Here is a 24,311-nt window from a genome sequence, read left to right as displayed (position 1 = left end):
TCTGTTTGTAAGCAGACACATTTTTAATATTTATTAAATGTCTGCGTATATCCACAGACATGCAAGCACACACTATGACCACAGATGAATGGCTTGACCTCTCGGGGTCTTAGGATCACAGTTCTAGAACAGGAAAAGGCTTTCGAGGTCATCTAGGCCAAGCCCTTCACTTTATAGAGAAGGAAACCAAGACCCAGGAGGTCCAGTGACAGGCCTTAGGTCCCTCAGATCTCAACAGAACAGGCTTTGGAATTCTTCCGATACCAAATTCCCTATCCTTTCCCTTGTGCCATGCTGCCTGCCCTGCAGAGCACACAGGGTTCAGTTTCTTCTATAAAATGAAGGGGTTAGGTTAGGTGATGGCTTCTTCCTTCCTTCCAGCTATTAAATTCCCTGATCTACAACTGATTTAACGTGAAGACAATGGAAGATACGTATGTTTGCATTCCAGGAACCTCGGTGCAGCTGCTGCTGTCACCTACAGAAGAGCAGCACCACCCTTCAGAAGTCTGCAAGTGTGAACAAGCTGTAGGTTGACAAGAGACCTGATTTATACACTTGGCTCTAGCTGATTTCTCCACGCTGGTTGTCTGCCCAAGAACGTTCACCAGCATAACCATTGCTGTCCTTCAGTTATGTCCGACTCTTCGTGACCCCATGGACCATAATACTGTCCACGCGATCTTCTTGGCAGAGATACTGCAGTGGTTTGCCATTTTCTTTTCCAGTAGATTAAGGCAAACAGAGGTTAGATAACTTGCCCAGAGTCACACAGCTAGTAAGTGCCTGAGGTCAAATTTGAACTTACATCTTCCCGATTCTAGGCCCAGCACTCTATCCACTGAGCCATCCAGCTGCCCATAAAGAAGCCTTCCTGTTTTCCATGATGACAGGAGTAGCAGCCTAGAGGCAGACATGGAACATCTGTGACTTTCCTACTATTTCACCATTATTTTATTTTGTTTTTTGTTTTTTTTTTTTTAGTATCTGGGCATCATAAATTATCGTCTCCCAGGTCTCTCACATTAGGTAAGGCAGCCAGGGACCAGACCAAGGAAACAGAGGCAAATCACTATTCTGTATGGATGTGCAATGATGATCGCTGCATCTTGGCCCGTTTGAAGACATCAGAAGATAAACATAGGAAGATCAGAAACTCCTCCTCCTCCTCCTCCTCTTTCCTTGTCATTCAGAAAAGGAACAGTCACAAGCTTTGATTCCACATGAGAAATGTAAGGTCATAGATTTAGAGCAGGAAGGGACCTTGGACATTATCAAGCCTGACTTCTTCATTTTTTCAGATGAGAAAACAGGTCCAGAGCAGATTTGCCATGAGTCCCACAGCTAGTAAGGATCTGAGGTGGGATTTGAATCCAGGTCCTGCTGACCCCCAGTACACACTCTCTCTACCACACTGGTTCATGTATCCTAAATGACGGACAAGGCTTAGCTCATGGATCATCCCCTGCAGGAATTTTTCCCTCCTCTCAACCTCATTAGTAATCTCTCTCTGTGCTCCTTAAATTCTCATGTAAATACATGCTGCATGAACAGCAGCACCACCTCCCTCTAGTAGAAGGTCAATTCCTTGAGGATCTAGCCTTTTCTCATTGTTGCCTTTCTTTGTGCTCTAGAACTAGAACATTGATCTTAAAGCTAGAAGAGATTTCAGTGGCCATCTGATCCAACCCTCTCCTCTTACAAATGAGGGAATTCACACCCAGGGAGGCTGTGACTTGTCCAAGGTCACACAGGTAGCAAACACCAGAGGCAGGCTTGTAACTGAAGTCCTCATAATAGGTGTTTAATGAATGTGGATTGGATTGGATTAAATGGGTTATAAGAACATAACCAGACACTGTGCTTGTCCTTTTCACGGCACATTATTCTACACATCACTCTTCCACAATTCCCAATAAATACCTTCGTTTGGATATGCACTTTATGGAAACTATTGTCATTAGATCACAGAGTAGAAAGGACAATTAAGCTGTGTGGATGCCTTTGAACACTCTTCATCTAATGGCTCAGAAAACCTGAGCACAGTGCATCAGTGCATACCGACAATCACTTATGGAGTCCTTCTATTCTCTTTGTTGGGTCAGGTGTGCAGGTAAGGCAGGATCCAAGCACCCAATGATGGTCTCCTGGGAAGCTGAATGGTTACCAGCTGCTGCCCAGAAGCTAAGGGCTTCCAGTGACCATAGGTATACATGCAGCTCTTTCATGGCCAAGTCACCACCCTCGTGAATCCTTATCAGATCCTAATATTAGGGAAACATCCAGTGTGGCACTATTTCGCAACAATGCACACACTCAAAAGAGGTGCAGTACTTCTTAAACTCTTGCTATGTTCATCTTCATACCAAAAAGGAGAAATAGGATTTTAATATCACGGCAAGACACCAGTTAAAACTACTCTGTTTGCTCCTAGAAGCTTCTTAAAATCCAAGCTGTTCTATAACAGGACCATATGATCAGGTTATCTCAGAATCCTAGAATTCAGAGGTGGAATGTACCTAGGATGGTATGTCCAGCCCCACCAGCCCCTGGACTATAATCTTGTCAGTAATCTCATCTAACCACCACTTGAGAACCTCCAGTGTGATGGAACTCACGATCTCTTGAGGTAGCTCATTCCAATAATTTACAGGCTATTAAAGGTTGATAAGATATTTATTGGACAAAATAACTAAGAATTTTGTCAAAAGAAAACTCATAAGATTATTTGATATGGCCATCTTATACACTTTTGTCACCTTTAAAAAACTAAATATTTTAGCAGTAGTATAATGAAAGTCACATCAGATCAGTGATGTCTGTACTGGTACACAGGTACCATTTGGGTTGTCAAAGCAATACAGTAAAATACACAAAGAAAAACTTAATTAAAAAAATTTGCATTTGTTTTTATGTTTGTATTTTTTTCAGAAGTTTTTTCCTAGCATCAGGTTGAAATGTGCTTCTTCATACGGGAAGCCTGTATTGGGAAGCAGGAGGAAGCTGTATTTTCAATTGCAGGAAATAGTTTGTCCCAAGACAACCATAGCTGTTGTCATTTATTTCTTCAATGACCATGTCAGGAATGGCCATCATGTGATATTCATTGTCCCGAGAACCATGGCTGAGTGCCTAAGAAGACAAGGTTCCCACCTCTAAGAAGTAGACAGTTGAATAGGGAGACAACACACACATACACTTATACACACACAAGATGTCAAGAAAATACACAGCAGCAGATCCCCAAGCACAGATTAAGAGAAAGTAGAAGACTTGGAGCAGCTGATGGAAATAAGAGTGGATGAGAAGAGATGAGCAAAGCAATTTATTTAAGAGAACCTTCCAAGTTCAGTCCACAGCTGTATGGGTGTAAGAGACTATTGCATGATGGGTATTAGTTAAGTCATAATCAGAAGGATGGAAGAGGTTATAAGAGATGTACAAAAACATTTTGTGAAGCCCAAAAATAGAGTTCTAGTAAATGACAATAGCCCCAAGATATATGCACACATGAGTAGACACATGAAGACAATATGTATATACAAGCTGAATAACTCATGCTAACTATATTGTCTGCTATTTTTTTTCTTCTTTTGATCAAGGTCTATGATTTTATCAGGGTAGGCAATTCCCATTATGACAACATTATCCACTAATGCAGTTTGGTGATCTGCCTGTAATTTATAGTCCCAGACAGTTGCCTGGGGCACCAAGGAGTTGAATGACTTATCCATGGTCCCACAGCTGGTATGTCTTAGAGGCAATACTTGAACCCAAGTCTTTCTGACTACAAGGGTATTCTATCCACTATACTCTGCTGGAATACTCATGTAAAATTAGGTTAATAAGACCAACCCTTTTTCTTTAGCCTAGTTGTTTCCTTCAAGTCATGTTAGAGAAATTGGCAAAATTCTATTCAATAACGCATAAAAACTCCTATGGATACAGTGGTCTATGGTTTGCAAAGTGCCTTTCTTGCAACAGTCATATGGATGAGTAGTGAAAGTGTTACCCCCCCCCCATTTTATAGAAGAGGAAATAGAGGCTCCAAGGAATTCAATGATTTGCCCATCGACATGGAGCTAATGTGAAGAGGCACGATCCCAACCCAGGTCAAGGACCTTTAATGGCTCCCAATTTCCTTTAGAAAATATAGAATCATTCACTGAACATCTAAACTCCTTCATAATCTGGCTTCAGCCTACATTTCCAGGCTTATTTCTTTATTCATGTAACCTGTACTTTGAGTAATTGTACCTATTCCATGTTATCCAATTCAGTATTGCTTCCTATTGCCGTTCTGCCATGCAATCCGTCTCTAATATCTAGACAGTATTCCCTCATCACTGATGCTTAGAATCCTTAGCTTCCTTCAAGGCTCAGTTCCTGAGGGAAGCTATTCTTGCAACCCCTCACAACTTATTACCAACCTGTAAGGTTACTGTTATTCTTATAAACATTTTATAGATGAGGACACTGAGGCTGAGAGAGTTTGAGTGACTTGTCCACACGGCTAATGTCAAAGGCAAGATTTGAATTCATTTCTCCTTGACACCAAGTCCAGAATTCTATGCACTTCATGACCTAGCTGCCTCTACAATAACCTGAATGAAATTGTTATTGTTCAGTCATGTATGACTCTTCATAGAGAGTATGGTCCCTAGGGTTTTCTTGGCAAAAATACTAGAGTGGTTTGCCATTTCCTTCCCCAATGTATTAAGGCAAACAGGAGTTAAGTGACTTGCCCAAGGTCATACAGCTAGTAAGTGTCTGAGGCTAGATTTGAATTCAGGTCTTCTGACTTTAGGTCCAGCATTCCTTCCATGGAGCCACCTAGAAGTTTCTTAGCTGATTAAAGTGCCATCCCTAAAAAAAACTCCCTTTGGTTAGAGAAGTATAAAGATTCAATGAATGATAAGGGGAAGAACGATGATTTGATTCAATGCAAATAATAATAATAATAATAATAATAATAATAATAATAATAATGTTTACTAAGAACCTCCTATGCACAAGGAAGGCATTGAGTTAGAATGTCAGACCTGCAAGCGACCTTGTAGCTCATCTAATCCATTGCTTTAACTTTACAAATGGTGAAACTGAGGTCCAGGAATGGGAAGTGACTTTTCCAAGATCACACTGCAGAGCTAGGTCATAAAACCTAGTTCTCTTGTTTCACAATCCAGTGCTCTTTCTTTGATATCACAAGGTCACTCTTTCAGTCAGTCAGTCATTAAACATTTATTAAGTGCCTATTTGCTGGGCACTGCGTTCATGGAATTTCTTGCTCATACAAGAAAATCTGCCAGGAAACAGTTACAAAGAAGCTTTACCATGGGAAAGAGAACCTCACGGTCTTCCTCAATAGCAGTGTGGTAAAGTAGGGAGGATATTGCCTTTTGAGTTGGGGGACATGGGTTCAAATCCCAGTCTAACCACCGATGTGGCTTTGGGCAAGTCAACCTCTCTCTGTACCCTTATTCTTCATCGTCAAACAGATAGTTTTGAGTACATGGCCTCTAAGGTCCCTTCCTGTTCTAAACCTCAAATGCTAGGTTACCATATTAAAAAAAAAAAAAGAAGGATTTGGGGTTACTCTTTAATTGCAGAAATGCATTTGTTTTAGAATTGCAATCACTTCTGGACATTTAAATTCATAGATCTTTAATGTTAATTGGCACACAGTATTTAGTAGAGCACTTAAAACTTAGCTATCCATTATGTCACTTGAGCCTCATGAGAGTTCTATTAGTAGGTATTACAGATTTTACTGAGTGTCTCCAAAGTCTTTGTTTTCAGTTATTGAAGCTTAAAACCTCAGGGTCACACCTCTATTTTCCCCTACTTTATGCATGAAGAATCTGAGACTTAGATGAAGTGATTATTAACCTGTTATCACATAGCAAGTAATTGTCAGAAGAATGTGAACCCAGGCCTTCCTGATTAGATTTCCAGCATTGTATCCACCATCCCATGCTCTCTCTCAGTCTTGAAATTGAAGTACAAAGGGAGCTTATAAACCATTTAGTCCAACTTCTTAATTTTAAAATGAAGGTAACTGAGGCCCAGAGAACTGTTGAACGACTTACCAATGGCCACACAGTAGTAAGTGGCAGAAGCAGGATTTGAACTCACATCCTTTAACTCCAAATCCATGACCTTTTCTATTCCCCAATATGAAGTAGCTTTACTAAATCTGTTGTGTATTAGCATGTCATTTCTTTAATCAATATTTCAATAACCTGTGTCTCTTACTCTCTGATTTCAAAGACAATATAATCGTGTAACATAGAAAGGGAGAGGTGGCAAAGAAGAAGGAGAGAAATAAAATGATAGTTTGTTGGAATCACAGAGGAGGGGAAAATCACTAAATGAAAATATAGCCACCATAAAGCACACAATTAGCTTGCAAAAATGACTGAATCTAAAAAAATCACTCCCAAGCTATTGACTCATCAATAAAAATCTAGTTGCTACACCATAAAAATGGTAACACACACCAATTATCTCAGACAACAGAGAAGTTTTAAACTACATTATCCAATTCAATGAATCAAAGCTGGCATTGTGGGTTTCACTTTCGCCTACAGAATTCTATTTGATTTTTAAAAGAAATCGTGATATTCCCAGACACTCTAAATATAAAGGCTTTCAAAACGTGTCTTATATTGAATTTATATGTCTTTGAGCAGTGTAAAGGACGACTTTGGAGAGATGCACGAGTGGATTAGGAGGAGGACTGGTAATGTAGTGAGATAAGCAATGTATATTTGATGGCCATCCTCAACTAATCTAGAGGAAGGCCCCACTATGCAGGATAGACTCCTACTGGAGGATTTATGGGAGAATTTAGACACAAATCACTTAGGAAGAAGAGTTATGGATTGTTGTAGTCGGTGAGAAGATGTAACCATATGGATGGGATCACAGATCTAAGACGATACCAAAGCATGTTCTAGTCTGAGGCAGGCCAAGACTAGATGGACTATTACAATATGATGCGTACAAGGATTTGGGTGACACATTGGGTAAGGAGTATCCTTTGCCATATTTCTGTTTGCTGAGGGTGAGTTAGCAGAGGATGGCAGATAAAGAATTGGCCTTGGAGTCAGGAAGAGGTGGGTTTAAATACTGCCTATGACTTATAGGGTCTACGTGACCCCAAGTACATTGCTTAACTTCTCAGTTGCCCCTTGGAATTTCTCTAATAATGAGAGCTTGCAATTATATAATGCTTTAAGGTTTGCAAAGAGTTTTACAAATATCATCTCATTTTATCTTTACATCAACCCTAGGAAGATGGTACTCTTTTGATCCTATTTTACAGAAATGGAGGCAGACAAGGGTTAAATGACTTGCCCAGGGTCACACAGCCAGTAAATGTCTGAGGCCAGATTTGAACTTTAGTATTCCTGTCTCTAAATCCAATACTCTATACACTGACTCTAAGACTGTGAAAAAGAAATTGTCAACCCATAAAAACAGAGAGTTTCCATGTTGGAATTCCTCATACTAATACAATCATAGATCTCTACTTAAAACAAAAAATGAACAGCAAGAAGGAAGAGACCAAAGAGTTGGTATGTTGACAAATCTTCTAGAAAGCATCATCATCTCCATCTCTCTCCCCCCCCCCCTCTCTCTGTAAACCTGATATGTGAAAATGTGAATTTATGGAATATCAGGGTTGGGATTTACATGCAGGAAAATCAGGGTGCTCTTCTTTATTTGACAGAAGGATCTCATGCTTAAAGAAGGATTCACATAATAGAAGTTGAAATTATTTCAGAGAGGCTGTGTGTGTAGTGGTTAGAATGCTAGAGTAGCAAAGATTTGGGGTTCAAACCATGTCTTAGACACTTATTTGATCTGACCTCCTGGGAGTCACTTAGTCTTCCTCTGTCTCAATCAACTCATCTGAATTATGGGGATAATAAAAGCAAGGCTGTGTTATTGGTATTGTAAATAAGGGTACAAATAATGATAATAGTAACAATAAATTATCATCATCATCATCATCATCATCATCATCATTATTATTAAATACCTTGACATGAAATTCACTCTGCATATCCAATTATTTGTCAAGTATTACGACGTGATTAATTCCACCTCTACACGTCCCATATCTGTTCCCTCCCCTCCTAATTTCATCACCTCTTGCCCAGCCTATTGTAATAGCCTCTGACCCTGTTTCCAGCCTCCCCCTTCTTTAATGGATCTTCCACACAGCTGCTAAAGTAATCTTCCAAAGCTCAAGTCTTCCCATATCACACCATTGCCTAAAACTCTTTGATGACTTCCTATTTCCTCTAGGACGAGACCCTAAGTTCCTTAGTTTGGTCTGATTTCTCTCCAGACTATACTCAAGATTTGTTCTCCTACTCCCTAACTCTTCATCCTGAAGCCTCATTCCAGCCCTGGAATCCACAAATCAGAAGCATCCTCATAGAAATGGGAAAGATGCAAGGAGGGACGCTGCGTGGGGAAAGATAATGAATTTTGTTGACATTGACCCATTATGGTGGTGCGTATAACTCTCTTCTTTAAGTGCATCAGTAATTAAACCTCTCCTTGCTGGGACCATGACACGAGTATTCTGATCCCCAATATTTGGATTCTCAATTTGATTTCATCTATTCCCAAGCAGATTAGAGAACTGGCCAAGCTGCTGGATAAATGAAGGCTCATTTGTAGTGGGATGCTTCTAATTCTTCCTTATGTTCTTATTAGAAAGACGTTAAAAGAAAGAGCACAGCAATTTCCTAGTGCCATATTTCTTGTTTACTCGGTGACTCTGGGTACATGATGACTTGTTTTCTTTTAGTTGTATATGAACAGTTTGACAGATTACTGTGACAAGGTTACTTTTAAATTGATAAAAGGTTTGATTGTGTCGGGGCATTTGTCAGAACTGCCCGACACTATTTATAATGGACTCAGCAAGGGGAGCATCCAGAGTACGCCAGTTGACTCCCTACCTAATCTGGCTTCAGCATTCCGTGCTTGGCATGAAAATGCTGGTGCCAGTGGATTGGGGAAAGTCTGGGAGATAAGCCCAGGCAGAGAGTTTCACGATCAAGTCCAAATACCAGCTCTTTCATTCTCTTATTTTGCATTGCAGGAGTGTCTGTCTCCTTTGCCTCCTGTAAAAGAGGCACATTCGTTGTGGCTTTAAAGGGGCAGCTAGAAAGGGAAGTAAATGATCAAGGAGGGAATTTGCATAGAATGGATATAGACAGGGGAGATGCTTCACCTCTCCTTTGTCTAGGACTAGAAGAAAAAAAAAACAACAAAGGCACTTAGACAGGTGTTCTCCTGATCTCTTGTCTTTGTTTAGCTTCAGGTAGCTATGGAATAGACTCTAAATTCATAGCACAAAGGAACCACAGCAAAGAAGCAATTAAGCATTTATGTATATAATTCTATACATACATATGCATGTGTATACATATACATACACACCTTTTATGTATTTATATATACACATACATATAAACATATATGTGAAGGATGGAGGGAGAGAGACAGATACAGAGATAGAGAAAGAAAAAAGAGATACAGAGAGAAAGAGACAGAGGTAGACAGAGAAAGAGGAGACAGACAAACAGACGGCCAGAGAGAAAGGAAGGCTTCGTGGATATAGTGTCAAGAGATGACCTTGACATAAAATCTATGTCAGAGACAAGACTTGAAACTGCCCTAAGGTTGGCTCCTCTCTTCGCTATACCACACTTTTTTTTTTTCCAAGCCCACACAACCTCACAAAGTAGTGCATAAGTGGTGGATGGGGGACTCTTAAGGCTTTTTTGAGGATTCGTTAAACTTTGTAAGACACTGGGGATCCAGTGATAAGAGGCATCATGGGCATTTCAAATAGGAATTTCATTGTTGTTTCCAATTATGCTCATTATGGAAACTACTTAGGTGTTTTTTAAAAGAACATTTTCACTTTACCCCAAGGATGTATTTTGAAGCATCTAACAGATAAACTTAAAACTTTTTCTACGAGGAGGTATAGTCCAACAGATAGGGGCAGCTGTAGGGTTTCCAAAAGTCATTAATCCACAAAGGTTATATGAGGCTTATAAAGCTTCTGCTGGTCCATCTTTTCATTAAATTCTGCTTTCCCTCTGTTTCCTTCTACCTTCCCCATATGCCAAAGCTAAGAGAAAAACATGGGCATCTTTTTTTTTTTCACTAAACTCACTGTTCCTAATACAACACAGCCCATTTCCCACTTTTGTGCCTTTGTATGATCTATTCCCCTCACCTGACTTGAACTTCCTTCTCAGCTCTGTCCTTTAAGATTCTTAATTTCCTTGAGATTCAGCTCAGGTACTCCCTCTGATGAAAGGATTTACCTTATTCTCAAGGAATTGTAACTGCCCCCTCTGAAATTATAGATCTTGAGTTGCAAAGGATCTCAGAAGTCATCTCTCATTTTAAAGATGAGGAAACTGAGGCTGGCAGTAGCAAAATCACTTGCCTAAGGTTCACAAGAATCAAGTGGCAGAGTTTGGACTTAAACTTGGGCCCCATGATGTCAAGTTCAATGCCACTGAATTACTCTTACATTTCTACTTGTAGTTTCTTAATGACGTTACTTGGTTCATTGACCTACTATGAGAACTCATGGTTCCCCCCCAGCACAGAGGCTGTTTAGTTTGTATCTTTTTATTCCCAGTACCTTGAAAATAATAGGTATCTAACTGATAATATTTGAATTGTTAAATGGGCACCTTTCAGAAACCTCCTGTGAAGATAGCTTCTAAATGAAAACCCAACCCAAAAGGATGTCTGTGGATTGAATTTATTTTAGAATTCTTCAACTTTCTTCCTCTTACTCTGATTTCTCTCCCTTTCCAAAATAATCTAGGCCTGTGACAGTTGCTTATTTTCATAGCCATGTAGGGGGCAACGTGAAATGTTAGTAGAGCATTGAGGGCTCCGGAATCAGAAGATTCTGACTAAAATTCCATCGGCGGCCTTTGGTGTGTCATTGAAACTCCCTCTCTGGCCTCGGTTTCCTCCCCTGTAGAATTAGCGAGTTGGACTGGATCACCTCTGAGGTCTCGCCCAGTTCTAGCTCCACGTATGATTTTATGTCTTATTATCCTATGGATAATGCACTAGAAGTCACATTATACTAGCATTCAATTGTGGCTTTTCCATCCTCTAGGTGACATAGGGGATTTTCAAACTAGACAAGATCATCTGGCCTTTCTGAACCTATAGAACAGTCTTCTTCAACCCACATTTGTCACTTGTTCAAACAGGGACAAGTGCTCTTATCTTAAATCGACTCTGGATGATGGAGACATAAGTCATGGGACTTTGTATTCTTAGTGAAAAGGTCGTCTATGGAGAATAAAACATAAAGAATATAGAAATGCACCATATCCTTCAAGAAATAACCAAGTTGTGAGAGATTATTTTATCTGAGCTATGGTATATTTAATTATCTAAAGACATTTCCCAGGGATCCCATGAGGCCAAGCATTCTTCATGGATGTTATTTCTCTATATTTTCTTTTTCACTTTTATCTTGCTTGTAATTCTATCTCAAGATCTTTGGTGATAAATGTTAATGGGACTATTTAATAAGAATCGCGAAGGGATGCTACAAATCCAGATGACATCCCTTTGCTCTTGGATTATACATTGAGAAATAACTTAATTTCTTTTTCTTTAATATAATTTTCTTGCTGTTCATTAGTATTAATGTGAACACTGTATACTAAATGCAGGATAATTCAATATGTCTATGCCTTCTTTGTACTTCTGTGTTTTCTATTATCTTATTACCATGGATATTAGCAAATATTACATTTCCTATAAAATAAGAAAAAAGTGAAGTCAGAAAGGACTTGTAATTTTGCAGCAAAACATTATGGGAAATGGATGCTAATGGAGGGAGTTAGTTAAAGGGTACAAATAGAGGCTTGTTTTTTAGTGAGAAATGGTTGGGAAAGTGAGTGGGGATAAATCAGAATGCAATAATTATGTGAAGTTTTATTCTTGCTTCTTCAAGTGCATCAGTGTGCCTGCTTTGTTCTACCATCACAAGTCATGATTCTGCTATACCTTAGCAAGCAGGTTTCCACTGAGTTAACAAATCTGCAGGCAGTAAGCCTTTCCGAACTGAGCTAAACTGGACCTTGGGACCACAGTGAACAGCTCTAGAGGCCCCCTTTAAATTCACAAGAGGCCAGATATTCATTGTAGGATGAGTATTCTATAAAAAGGGAAAGGACCTATGACCAGTCTCCCAACACTGGGAGAAAGGCATACATTGACAACATATGCCACCTAATGTCATGGTCTGGACAGCTATTAAGAGACAGCGAGTCACTTCATCCTGTTTGCCTCAGTTTCCTCATCTGTAAAATGAGCTGGAGAATGACATTTCAAATCACTCCAGTACCTTTGCCAAGAAAACCCCAAATGGGGCCATGGAGAGTCAGACACAACTAAACCAATGTAACATTAACAGCAACAAACTTGGAACAGCTAAGGCAGAATGACTCCTAAATATGATTTCAAGGATTTTGGTTTTCTGTGGTTGTATTCATAGAAAAAGAGAAAGTCAACCAGCAGAATGTTGAAGCCAGATGACACTCTCTTAATCAAGTAGCCTATACTTATTTTACAGATGAAGAAACTGCGTCCTGGAGATGTAAAGCAACTTGGTGAGGGTCAAACAGCTCATTAAGGGTCAGCATTAAGATTAGAACCCAGGTCCTCTGTGACCCAAAGTTCTTTCCAGCACATCAAATTTTCTCATCAAGGAGACTATTACACAATAGGAAAAACAGTCAGAGGTCTGAAATTTTCCAGGATAGAGAAACAGACAAGGTCTTGACATAAATATAAATCTATTTTTTTTAAAGAGACATCCATGGGAAGCAAGAGTATTTGCTCTGCATTTGCATGACGAAATCTCTTAAATCAGATGAATAATTCAGCTGGAGATTCATATTGAAGTAAGACAAAATCTTTAAGCTCTTTTAAGAGGCCCGATTTTCCTGAAACTTTATTCCTCCCTTTTATTTTGTTTTAGCTTATTGCTTTAATTCTGAAAAAAATAATAAGTTTGGTTCAGAGTGTGCATTTATACTTCATATTTATGCCTTCTGCTTTCTTAAAACTCAAGGAGTTTCCAGACCAGTGGGAAGAGCACCAATCTACACACTGCACCAGCCACAGATGCTATTATTCCATATTTGTAGCTTAATTTATCTCCCACTTCCTGTTTGGATATTTACTCCCATTCTCAAAAATCCAGAACAAAGACAAATAAATACTGTAATACTGTCTGCTTAGTTTTCCTCTTGCAATCCTTTGGAAAATTAACAAAATAAATATTCTCTGATTTTTTTAAGGAATTGCCAAAATGAAATAGAACAAATGAACAACATCCTGCCAAATCTACAAAAATAATATTGCTGAGTGCCAATTAAATGACAAATAAATGCATCGACATTGCTTCTCATTGAGAATCCTATGAGAAGTGATCCCCAGATTTAAAATGATTCCATACTTTTTATGACAAGCTATTTCAGATGCCTTTAACAAAACAAAACACACACACACACACACACACACATACAACACTCACAAAAAAATACAAAAACAAAAACACCAATATTCTCCATAGGAACATTTTGTCAGGTAAGGGTCATAAAGTGAGGCAGCTTAACCTTACAGGGGACAGTACTTGCTTGGAGTCAGGAAGTACTGAATTCCAATCCTATCTACGATGATTACCAGCTCTATGACTCTGGGCAAGTCATTCAATACTCCAAATTATTAGGAATTTGGGGGTGGGGTGGCTTTTAAACCTTACTTTTCTTCTCAGAAATAGCATTTTAAACCTAACTGGCTAAAATATTAGCAGGAAATCTGATGCCAAAGGTAAGGTAAACCTCATTCATTTCAACTAATACAGCTGGCAAAGTTTAACATGATTTAATTATTTTGAAATCAATGGTTTCCAATCATAAATATGTTAGGATGTGGAATTATATAGACAACTGGTTTAGTAACTCAGCACTTTCAAGTAAATGACAAACTCAGACTATTGCTAGTCTCAGCCTACTTTATTCTTACTGATTTGTAGGCCATGATTACAACTCACCTCTCTGGGGCTCAGGCAACTCCAAAGCTGGATCTACAAAGTCACAGACAGGGATCTATTGATGAAGCAAATTTTCATTCCAGGACTCCTCTATCTTGATTGATCATAGATTTAGATCTAGAACTCAATCGACCTCAGAATCCAACTGCGTTATTTTACAGATGAGAAAACTGAGGCCCAGAGATATTGAGTGACCTCCTCAAGGTCACAAAAACAGGAAGCATCAGAAGTGGAATTTGAACCCGGGCCTTCTAATTTGAGAGCCAATATTCTTTCCACATTACCGTAAGATGAAATAATAAGGTTATTTGCATATTCGTGTAAGGTTAATGCCATATTCAATGAAAATCAAATCTCAGCTAGGTTCCACAGGCATAAGTAAACTGTATTAGTGAGTACTGGTCCTGCTAGGGTATAGATTCAAAGAGAATTAGTCAAGAAACATAGCAATTATTTGTTCACATGGTTCTGTCTGAGTCTACATGGCCCAGTGTTTCTGGCAGGGGATGCTTCTAGACAGGGGCACAGAGGTTAATTAAGGCAAATTCTATGAAGGGCATGAGGGGGAAAGAGCCGTTAGTGGAAAGATCCTGGGATTCAGAAAAGACCTAGGTTCATTTCTAACTCAGCCATTTGTTTAACTGTGTGACCCTGGACAAGTTTATTAATCTTTAAGGCCTAACTGCAAACTGGGGGAAATGGTGCTTTCAAAACTTGCCTCTCAGGGCTGTTGTAAGGAAAGCTTTGAAAACCTGAAAGCATTATGCAAATGCCAGCTATTATTATGAAGTTGATATTTTCGGACATTTTTATGTCATATCCATTTCTGAGAACTAGCCTTTATGTGAGATATTTGGCTACAAGAAAGAGCTTGTTTCACAATCTTTTAGTACCCGGCGATAAAAAAACAAAACAAAACTGTATATAGACAAACATGTATACAGACAACGAGGTGGCACAGTGGACAGAGTACTGGCTCTGGAGTCAGGAGGTCCTGAGTTCAAATCCAGCCTCAGACACTCACTAGCTGTGTGACCCTGGGCAAGTCCCTTCACCTCGTTTGCCTCAGTTTCCTCATCTGTAAAATGAGCTAGAGAGGAAATGGCAAACCACTCTAGTATCTTTGCCAAGAAAACATCAAATGGGGTCACAGAGAGTTAGACACAGCTAAAACAACTCAACAACAACAAATATGCATACAACTAACCAGACCGTCAGCATCGAGTAGGTCCCTATCCTGAAATCAACCCTGTATGAGGTCCATTTTGGGTGGTGCTGGTCTTTACCCACGTCAATTGATGAGGCTTCAAACTTCTTGAGGGCAGGTATTATCTTTGTGCCTTTCTTTTTTCTCTCCAGTGCTTAGCACAGTGACTGGCACATAGTAGGCGCTTAGTAAATGCTTATTTTTAAATGAATGCTTATCACTAAACTGACTGTTGACTGTCTGACCACTGCCTACTCTGAGTTAGCTTAAGAGTGCATAATCTTCCTTGGGGAAGACTATATCAAAAGGGTGAATGTTCCTAAGGCTAGGTGTTTTCTATGCAAAGAAGCTCAGAAGTCTCTCAGGTGGCGAGATCTCCAAGAACTCTTGATACACAGACTACACAGAAGAAAAATCTTCCTTACAATAAACCCAACAATGTATCATCCGCTTGAAGACCTCCAGTGGGACTGTCTACCAAAGTAGCCCATTCAACATTGGGAAACTTCTAGTTGTTAAGAAGTTGTTCCTCCCCCATCCTCTTACATAAAACCAAAATCTCCCTCTTTTTGCCTTTTACCCATTGTTTCTCCTACTACCCTCTGGGGCTAACGGGTCTTCCAAGAGACACCCCTTCAAATAATTAGAGAATGTTGTTCAGTCCTTGTTCAGTCGTGTCCAACTCTTTGAGACCCCATTTTGGGTTTTCTTGGCAAAAACACTGAAGTGGTTTGCTACTTCCTTCTCTAGCTCATTTTACAGATGAGGAAGCTGAGGCAAACGGGTTAAGTGACTCAGCCAGGGTCACCCAGCTAGTAAGTGTCTGAGTCTGGATTTGAACTCATAAAGAAAAGTCTTCCCGACTATAGGACCGGTACTCTGTCCACCGAGCCATCTCTACTGATCCTTCTATAGCACCCTCTTGAGGCCCTTCATCATCCCGGCTAGCCATCTCAATCCTTTCTCCAAATTATAAATATCTTCTCTAAAACTTAGTGCCCAGAATTCAACACGGTCCCAGGAGTAGTCTGTCCCGGGCAGACCGCAGTGAGAGCATCAATTGCTTTGCCGATTCTGGACACTGGGTCTCTTTTCTTTCATCCTAAAATCCATTCGTTTTCCCTGCTGTTATATCATTCACTCATACCAGCGAGCTCAGAGTCCACGGGTCCTGCCAAACTGCTGCTGCCACCAGAAACATATGAGCGTATCAGAGGGGGAACGATCAGAAAAGCGCACTCTGGGGGGAAATCAAGGCTTACTAAGTATTGTTAAGGCACTTACGGCTGACACAGCTTGATTAGGTCCTGGTCCGTGGTGCCGGGTGGAAGGCCTCGAATGTACAGGTTGGTTTTACTCAACTGTTCTCCACTATTGTTGTTGCTGCTGCTGTTGTTGTTGCTGTTTGTGCTGGGGCTGGGAGGTGCCATGGGGTGGGGAGCTGGTGCATAGGACTGCTGCAAACAAAAAGAGTCGTTAATGGACAAGCAAGGCCACCACCAGCTCCCAGCTCATCAGGTCAAATACAGAGCAAGGTGAAAGTCAACCGGTCAACATACTCATCTGTACACACACACACACACACACACACACAACATCTGAGTACCCAGCATCTACTCCTTTTAAATATGATTGTCTTGCCCTTGGCAATGAAACTGGAAAACGATGATGCAGTCATAATGGGAAAAACAGAAAGGCTGAAGTTGGGAATATTATGTTTATCGGAGTTAGCCTATAATGTCTGAGGTCATCCTACTGCTAGTATTTCAATGGTTCTTTCAGTCCTCTTCAATGACTTCTAGAATCTCTTTTTCCCCCCATCTTCCTTTTCTCCACTTTCTCATGCTGGCTTCTTCCTCAATCCAGTTGTCTATTTTCTCCCCTCTCTAATTTCAACTCCATTCCATGCCTTTCTTGGACCACCAACCTCTTTGAAACCACCTCCTCCCAAAAAAAGCCTTTTATTGGAAATGAGTAAGATGGATCCAAAGATCCATGAAACTCTATACAGAGTGGCATTGCACAATGGAAAGAACAACGCATTTCTACTTCACCATCTAGGTTGACATCACATTTGTACCACTTCCTACTTGGGCAATCATCCTGGACAAGTTGCTTACTTATTCTGGTCCTCAGTTTTCTTATCTGTAAAATGAGAAAATTGGATTGAATGGCCTCTAGGGTCCATTTCAACTCTAGTTCTAGGACCCTATGATTCCATGACGATCTGTTGTTGTTTTTGCTTGTTAATTAGATTCTTGATTTCTTTGGTCTAGGGAAATCCATGACAGAGCTCCTTTTACCAATGCAGATTGGCAGCTTCTCTGGAAATAATCATCTTAGAAGTTGCCCGGGGATTTGCCTAAGGTACATAATTGGTATGTGTCTGAGGCTGGACTTGAACCCAGGTCTTCCTGATTCCAAACCCAGCTTTCTGCCATGACTGTCTCTCAGGATATTTAATAAAGTTACATACATTTAGATATGCTTAAAGACAACACATAGAATGCATGTACTAGCTTCTTTCCAAGCCCAACTGAGGCATCACCTGACACATAATCCTCTCCAGCTTCCAGTGGTTAGCAGTCTCTCCCACTTAAAAATGTTCAGGTGGAAATATGTAAATACCGTGTATTCCCCTCAACAGAATGTAAACTGTTTGAAGGTTTTGGTCTTCGTGTTCCCGAAGCCCAGCACAGTTTGTGGTACAACCTTGGCATTTAGAAACTGTTTGTTGAATTCAGTTGAAAGACAACAAAAGTATAAAGACAGTGTAGCATCATGGAGAGAAAAGTGACCTTGCGGCCAGAAGACCAGGGTTCAAATCTCACTTGGGATACATATTGCTATAGGACGTTGTTCAAGTCACAGCCTCTCAGTGCTATAGGCAAAGCTATCAGACTGTATGTTACCAATAATGTGTTAACCTACTTTCATAGAGAGGATTTCTTTTTCTGCAAGATTGTTATATTAATGAAATGTCAGCTCCGGGCCTTCCACCTCAAATGTATAACTGTACCAACATAGATCTTTAACTATGCCATGGATACTTAACTGGGAGTCATTGAACTGTAAAATATAGATATGGATATATGTTGATATAATTATACATATATAGATATATAAATATATAGATAGATATTGATATATTGATAATTATGTCAATATAATTGGTTTCCTTTATAATCATTGGCATCTTATTTTATTTATTTAAAACTATGATTCTGAGAAAGGCTCCATATGCTTCCCCAGATTGCCAAGGGGGTCCACAATACAACAAAGATTAAGAACTTCTGCCTTAGCATGCCCTGGCATAAAGTGAGTACCTAATACATATTGATTGTTGATTGAGCAATTGACTAAATAATAAGAAATAACATTTAAAGAGTGCTTTAAGGTTTGCTAAGCACTTCAAATGTTTTCCAATCTCTGATTGGAATACAGATTCACAAGGACATAGTTTTGTAAATGTTCCCACCCACTACACTCCAATCGAACAAACATCTTTACTGCTCTACACTCCTAGTAAAGTCTCAATGGAAACTCTCTAAGGATAACTGCCTTGTTGATACAGGTACTGGGGAGAGCTTGGAGGGATGAGTCCCAAGTGCCTACAATTCTCTTATTCAAAAGTTGTAACCATGAACAACATGTAAATACCCAAAGTTGTGCGGGGAGAACATGGGGATGTAGCACAGATTGCAGAAAGTTGTTGGCTATTGGCTACAGGTGACTCTGCTTCCTTGATATCAACAGGCTGAACCTCTCGAGATCAGAGAGGGATGAGCCAGTCACACACAGTCTTATGATACGATCATAAGGCACATGGTGATGTTTAGCCTGATTTCCTCAAACTCCCAGGGTCACCAGTTCTGAGCCCTCAGCTATGACCCGGATTTTGATTTCCAACTGCCTACAAGCAGAGCCTTAAGTAGAAATGTTTGTTCCCAGGGGAGGAAAACAGCACCAAAGGAAAAAAAAATACCCTCAGTTCTTAAGAGAGGGGAGGACATAGTCCTATGGCAGAGAGACAGAGACCTAGAGACAGAGACATTAGGGAAAAGTCCCTTCTAGGATAAGTGGGATGGGAGACGGGTCACCCAAGCTCAACATTTGAGACCTGATCGATGGGTTTATTCAGTGTAACCAGATGCTAAGCTCTGTTCTATTCAGTCTGAAGATTTCCAAGTGTTGTCAGCACCCTGAAACCAAGCCCCAGTCAATCCACTACAGTTGGCTCTCCCTATAAGAAGACTTTCTTTGGATAGTGTTCTGTCTCTTTAGGATTTGCCAAATTATAATGTAGGATCTCTCCAAACACTCTTTTCCCTCGATCTTTCCCTATCTATGTCACAGTTTCCAAGACTTGGAGGCAGGAGAGCTGAGTTCAAAGATGGCCTCAGGTATTTACTAGGTCCCCCAGCTGAAAATGCCTTTTCCTCTGAGATTATCACCTGTCTCTTCTGTAAGGGGCTTTCCAAAAGTCTTATTATGCTATTTAATCTTAAAACTTCTTTAAGACTTTTGGGACACCATGTATATATCTAGTTATCTATGTCTCCCTCAGGGCAGAGAATTATTACCTTGTCATCTTTAATGTTAACAAAGCCCACTTCCTACAATGTCCCTTTGAGGTAGGTCACTATTTTACAAGTGAGGAAACTGAGAGGCTAAGAGGCTCATTTGTGCAGAGTCACACAAACACTGTCAATGCCAGGATTCAAGCTTGAATCTTCTGATTCTAAGGCCATAACCTCACTTATGCCAGTCAACAAGCTTATATCACGTCAAGCCTGATACATGAGGGTCATTATCTTCCTCTTTCATTATTTATGGTTGGACATTTCTTAGAATCCAAGTCCAATTGCTATGATTTCTTCCATCAAAATTCTACTTGGAACTCCACCTTCCTCTTTATTCCCTTTGCTATATCAGTCCAGAGTCTCAGCACCTCCAGCTTTCTGGACCCAATGACCTAGTATAATGATATCAAACTCAAATAGAAATTGATCCTTATGAACTACACACTGACTTAGAAAACTACAAACAAGCATTATCTATGTTGCACTGAATTTTCATTTATTTTGTTAAATGTTTCCCAATTACATTTTAATCTGATTCAGCCAGGACTTTTGTGGGCATGTGGATGTGCCATGAATCTGACATCTCTGACCTAACTAATCTTCCTATATCCAGTTACTCTGTATTCCAATCCAGCCTATACACTGCTGCAAGATTCTCCTTGATAACAGTACTGACATTAAGGCATTGCTCTTCTCAATGATCTGCAATAGCTACTCATTGTCTGCAAAGTCCAATTCAAGCACATTTGACTGGCTTCTATAATATAAGACCTTCTAAAATCTGTCCTCACCTTCAAGACCACACTGAATCTTCAATTTTGAAGTTCTAGTAAAATCAAAACCACATTTTAACAGTCAGGGTCATGGCATCATAGAATTTTAGAGTCAAAAGACTAGAGGTCATCCATTCCCATCTGTTCACTTTACAAGCAAGGTGAGCTTGTTTCTTCATTGGTTCTTATATTTGTGGTTGTTATCTATTTTTGGTGTGTGCGTGTGCATGTGCGTGTGCGTGTGTTTTGTTTGCTTTTAGTTTCCAAGTAGGCTACATGCCCTTTGATAGCTTGGACAACATCTTATCCTTCTCAGATTTAACATAGTTCTTAGCAAAATTTTATATCCAGTCAGTCAATAAGAACTTATGAAATGACTACGATGTGTAAAACACCACAATGCTAAGCCCTGGGGATTCAAAGAAAGACATAGATAGCACCTAACCTCGATGAGATTCCATTCTAATACAGGAGATAATGTGAAACAACTAGACACATAAAAGATGCATGGGGATAAATCGAATCTCAGGGGATAAGTCACCAGAAGCTGAAAGAATCTCATGCAAGATTTGAGCTGAGTCTTGAAGGGAGTAAAGGGAGAAATTGATAATTAATTGGTTAACTAATCAATCGACTCAATTGACTTATTTGATTGATAGCTGTTATATTCATTGAAACTCAGCTCAAGGGTATACTTTCACATGAAATGCCCTCTGAAACCCCCTTCCTCCTATAACTACCTTCTCATTTTGGTCATATTATGTATACATCATACGTATAGCTATCCTTTCCCTAGGAAAACGCAAACTCCCTGAGGGCAGGGATGGTTTCAATTTTGACTTTGTATTCCTAGTGTTTGCAGATGGTAGGCACTTAATAAAATGCTTTTTGATTGAATGAATATGCCTAGTATAACACCATGCTATAATTTAGCCCTGACATGCTGTACATATCATAACATGATACAAGTTGGACCAGATGGCATGTTGGCCTTTGAGGTCCCTTCCAGTTCAGAAAGTCTGGGATTTTGTGAGAGGTGCCAGTGACACAGCTCTGGGAGAATATATATATATATATATATATATATATATATACACATATACATATATATATTATATATGTATATATGTATGTATGTGTATGTATACATACATACATACACACATAAATACATATGTGTGTATATATGTATGTATGTATGTACGTATGTATGTATGTATAAAGTTAGCCTTTGTCTTGTAGGCCTACGATAAAAGCAGTCAGCAAAGTAGACCCTTTGTAATTGCAGACACAGTCCATAATGCAACAGGACTTCATGGGTGTTTATTTTTCCCATAAAGAGAATTTATAATTGTTACTAAAACAACTACTATTTATATTTCTTTACGGTTCAAGTGCTTTTTTGGCATGACTATTCAAAATCATGGATTTTTTTTCCTTAGAAAAAGAAATAGGTGTATATATTTGTGCATTCATAGCTCTGTCCTGTGGGGCCAAGCAGAGCAATTCAACTCCTAACTGACAGCCCTCCAGATACTTGAAGATGCTCCTGTCCCCTCCCCCACCTCTACATCTTCTCTTCTGCATATTGGCCATCCCAAGTTCCTACATCAGTTCTTGTAACCTATACGCACACCCATGTATGCTTGCATGTACATACACAAACACACACATGTATAAATAAACATATGTTGGGATACAAATTTGATTTTTTAAAATTACTATAAAATGACCATATATTTTCATCGTTTTAAAAGTTTGCATATATGAATCCTAGTATTTTTTCTTTAAAAAAACCATTTAAAACATGTCACCTTAACTCAGTAAAATGAACCAAAACAATCAACTCTGATCATCAGATTTTGTAAAATGAAACTTATCGCTCTATCACCCTTTTAAAAATTGACATTTTTCCTTTTCAGTTCCTTCTGTGATGGTTTCCCTCCGCCACTTTCCCATGGTCTTGATTCTATGTGTTATACTTTTTGCAATTCCATTGTTTGCTCTTACTTACAATATTCCTTAATTCTTCCACCCCACTGTTCTTACCTCTACTGCATTGCTATGGTTTATAAACCTTTGAGATCTTCTTTCTTTCCATCTTGAATGGCTACCCTGTATCTAAAACTCCCTTCTTTCTTTATAGGGCCCCTTAACCTTTCACATAATACTATCACTTCCTAGTCAACAAGTCACATTCATTTAATAAGCACTTACTGTATTTCAAACACTGTGTTAAATACTCTCCTAGAATTCTAACACAAGAGATAATCTGATCCAATGCATGATTTGATAGATGAGAAAACTGGGGCCCAGAACAGAAGTGGGATTTGCTATGGGGACACTTCCAGTCTCAGAACTAAGATCTGATCCCTTGACTCTAGGACTTTCATTCATTCCAGGATCCCACATCACTGCCATCATATGGTCCTTTGTGGTACCAAAGATCTCAAATAACAAAAGAAGAGCTAGCATTGATGGTCTGAAAGATTCCAGTAGCACTGAGCACTTTGTGTCCCACCTAGTTTTATGACTTACACATTCTCCTCCACTCAAAAGCAACTCCCAGATTCCATAACTTTTAGGCAACAAAGCAGTTGTCAGAAGATTCCCAGAATGCCTACGAGTATAGAGACCCATGATGATTTAATTAAGGAAAAATAAGAAATTAAATTTTCCTGTGTCATTCCTGCCAAAAAGAAAAGATGACCACACGAAAGCATCTCCCTCAAAATGGAACGTCAATAACCTCGTAGAGTTAATGGGTCACAGCAGTTCTGGCTTCTAGACCAAAGCTGCTCATCTTCCTTGGCAGATCTGTTGTTTCCTTTAAAATGGGCATAGCTTATTGTTAACTTTTTTTGCTTTAAATCAGTTTGAACTGTCAGCAAAAAAAAAACAAAAAAAATCCAAACGTAATAGGAATTTTTGACTTACTTTTCCTCAGTTTCCTCATCAGTAAAAAAGGGATGACAATGGCACTTACTTCATTGGGAAATTGTAAGGATATAATAATATAATAACCTCAAGGCATTATATAAATGTTACCTCTTCTTTGCTACAGATCATAGGATCACAGACCTAAGGTTGGAAGAGGCCCAAGAGGTCATAGAATCCAACCCCCTCATGCTGAATACAGGAAACTGTAGGGCCCAGCCACAGGGAGGGAGCGGCAGAGCAGGAGTTCGATACACATGGATTTAATGGCATTGAGCTTAAAGTGTGGTCTGAGTATTAGTGAACTGGTAAACAGTGGAGCTTATCAATCAATCAATATTTAGGGAGCACCTACTATGTGCCAGGCACTGGGCTCTGGGTATAGGAAAAGAGGCAAAAGACAACCCCTGCCCTCAAGGAGTTTACAATTTAATGACTAAGCCAGTAGGAATATTCAAAGGCTGTGAAATGAGCTCTAGTTCCAATTAGAACTTTAAGCATCTTGAACTTCCTTCCTTCCTTCCTTCCTTCCTTCCTTCCTTCCTTCCTTCCCTCTCTCCCTCCTTCCTTCCTTCCTTCCTTCCCTCCCTCTCTCCCTCTGTCCTTCCTTCCTTTCTTTTTCTTTCCCCTCCTTTCTCTCTCTCTCTCTCTCTCTCTCTCTCTCTCTCTCT

General features: G+C 39.6%; 1 protein-coding gene across 7 annotated transcripts in view; it reads right to left on the bottom strand.

Moving 5' to 3' along the window:
- The window catches only part of RBMS3 (RNA binding motif single stranded interacting protein 3), a 1,414,112-nt gene that overhangs the window by 559,765 nt on the left and 830,036 nt on the right, over positions 1 to 24,311 (bottom strand). For 4 of the 7 annotated variants that reach the window (XM_027871985.1, XM_027871986.1, XM_027871987.1 and 1 more), the window contains one exon: positions 16,632 to 16,801. In XM_027871985.1, coding sequence (XP_027727786.1) covers positions 16,632 to 16,801 — 170 coding nt within the window. Of the gene's footprint in view, positions 1 to 16,631; positions 16,805 to 24,311 lie in introns of all 7 variants that reach the window. The other 3 variants (XM_027871990.1, XM_027871991.1, XM_027871989.1) reach the window with 1 other exon arrangement.

Source organism: Vombatus ursinus, unplaced genomic scaffold (genome assembly GCF_900497805.2).
Source record: "Vombatus ursinus unplaced genomic scaffold, bare-nosed wombat genome assembly UNPS02014799.1, whole genome shotgun sequence".
Lineage (NCBI taxonomy): Eukaryota > Metazoa > Chordata > Mammalia > Diprotodontia > Vombatidae > Vombatus > Vombatus ursinus.
The sequence above is the reverse complement of the archived record's forward strand: the minus strand, read 5'-3'. Positions and strand labels throughout refer to the sequence as shown.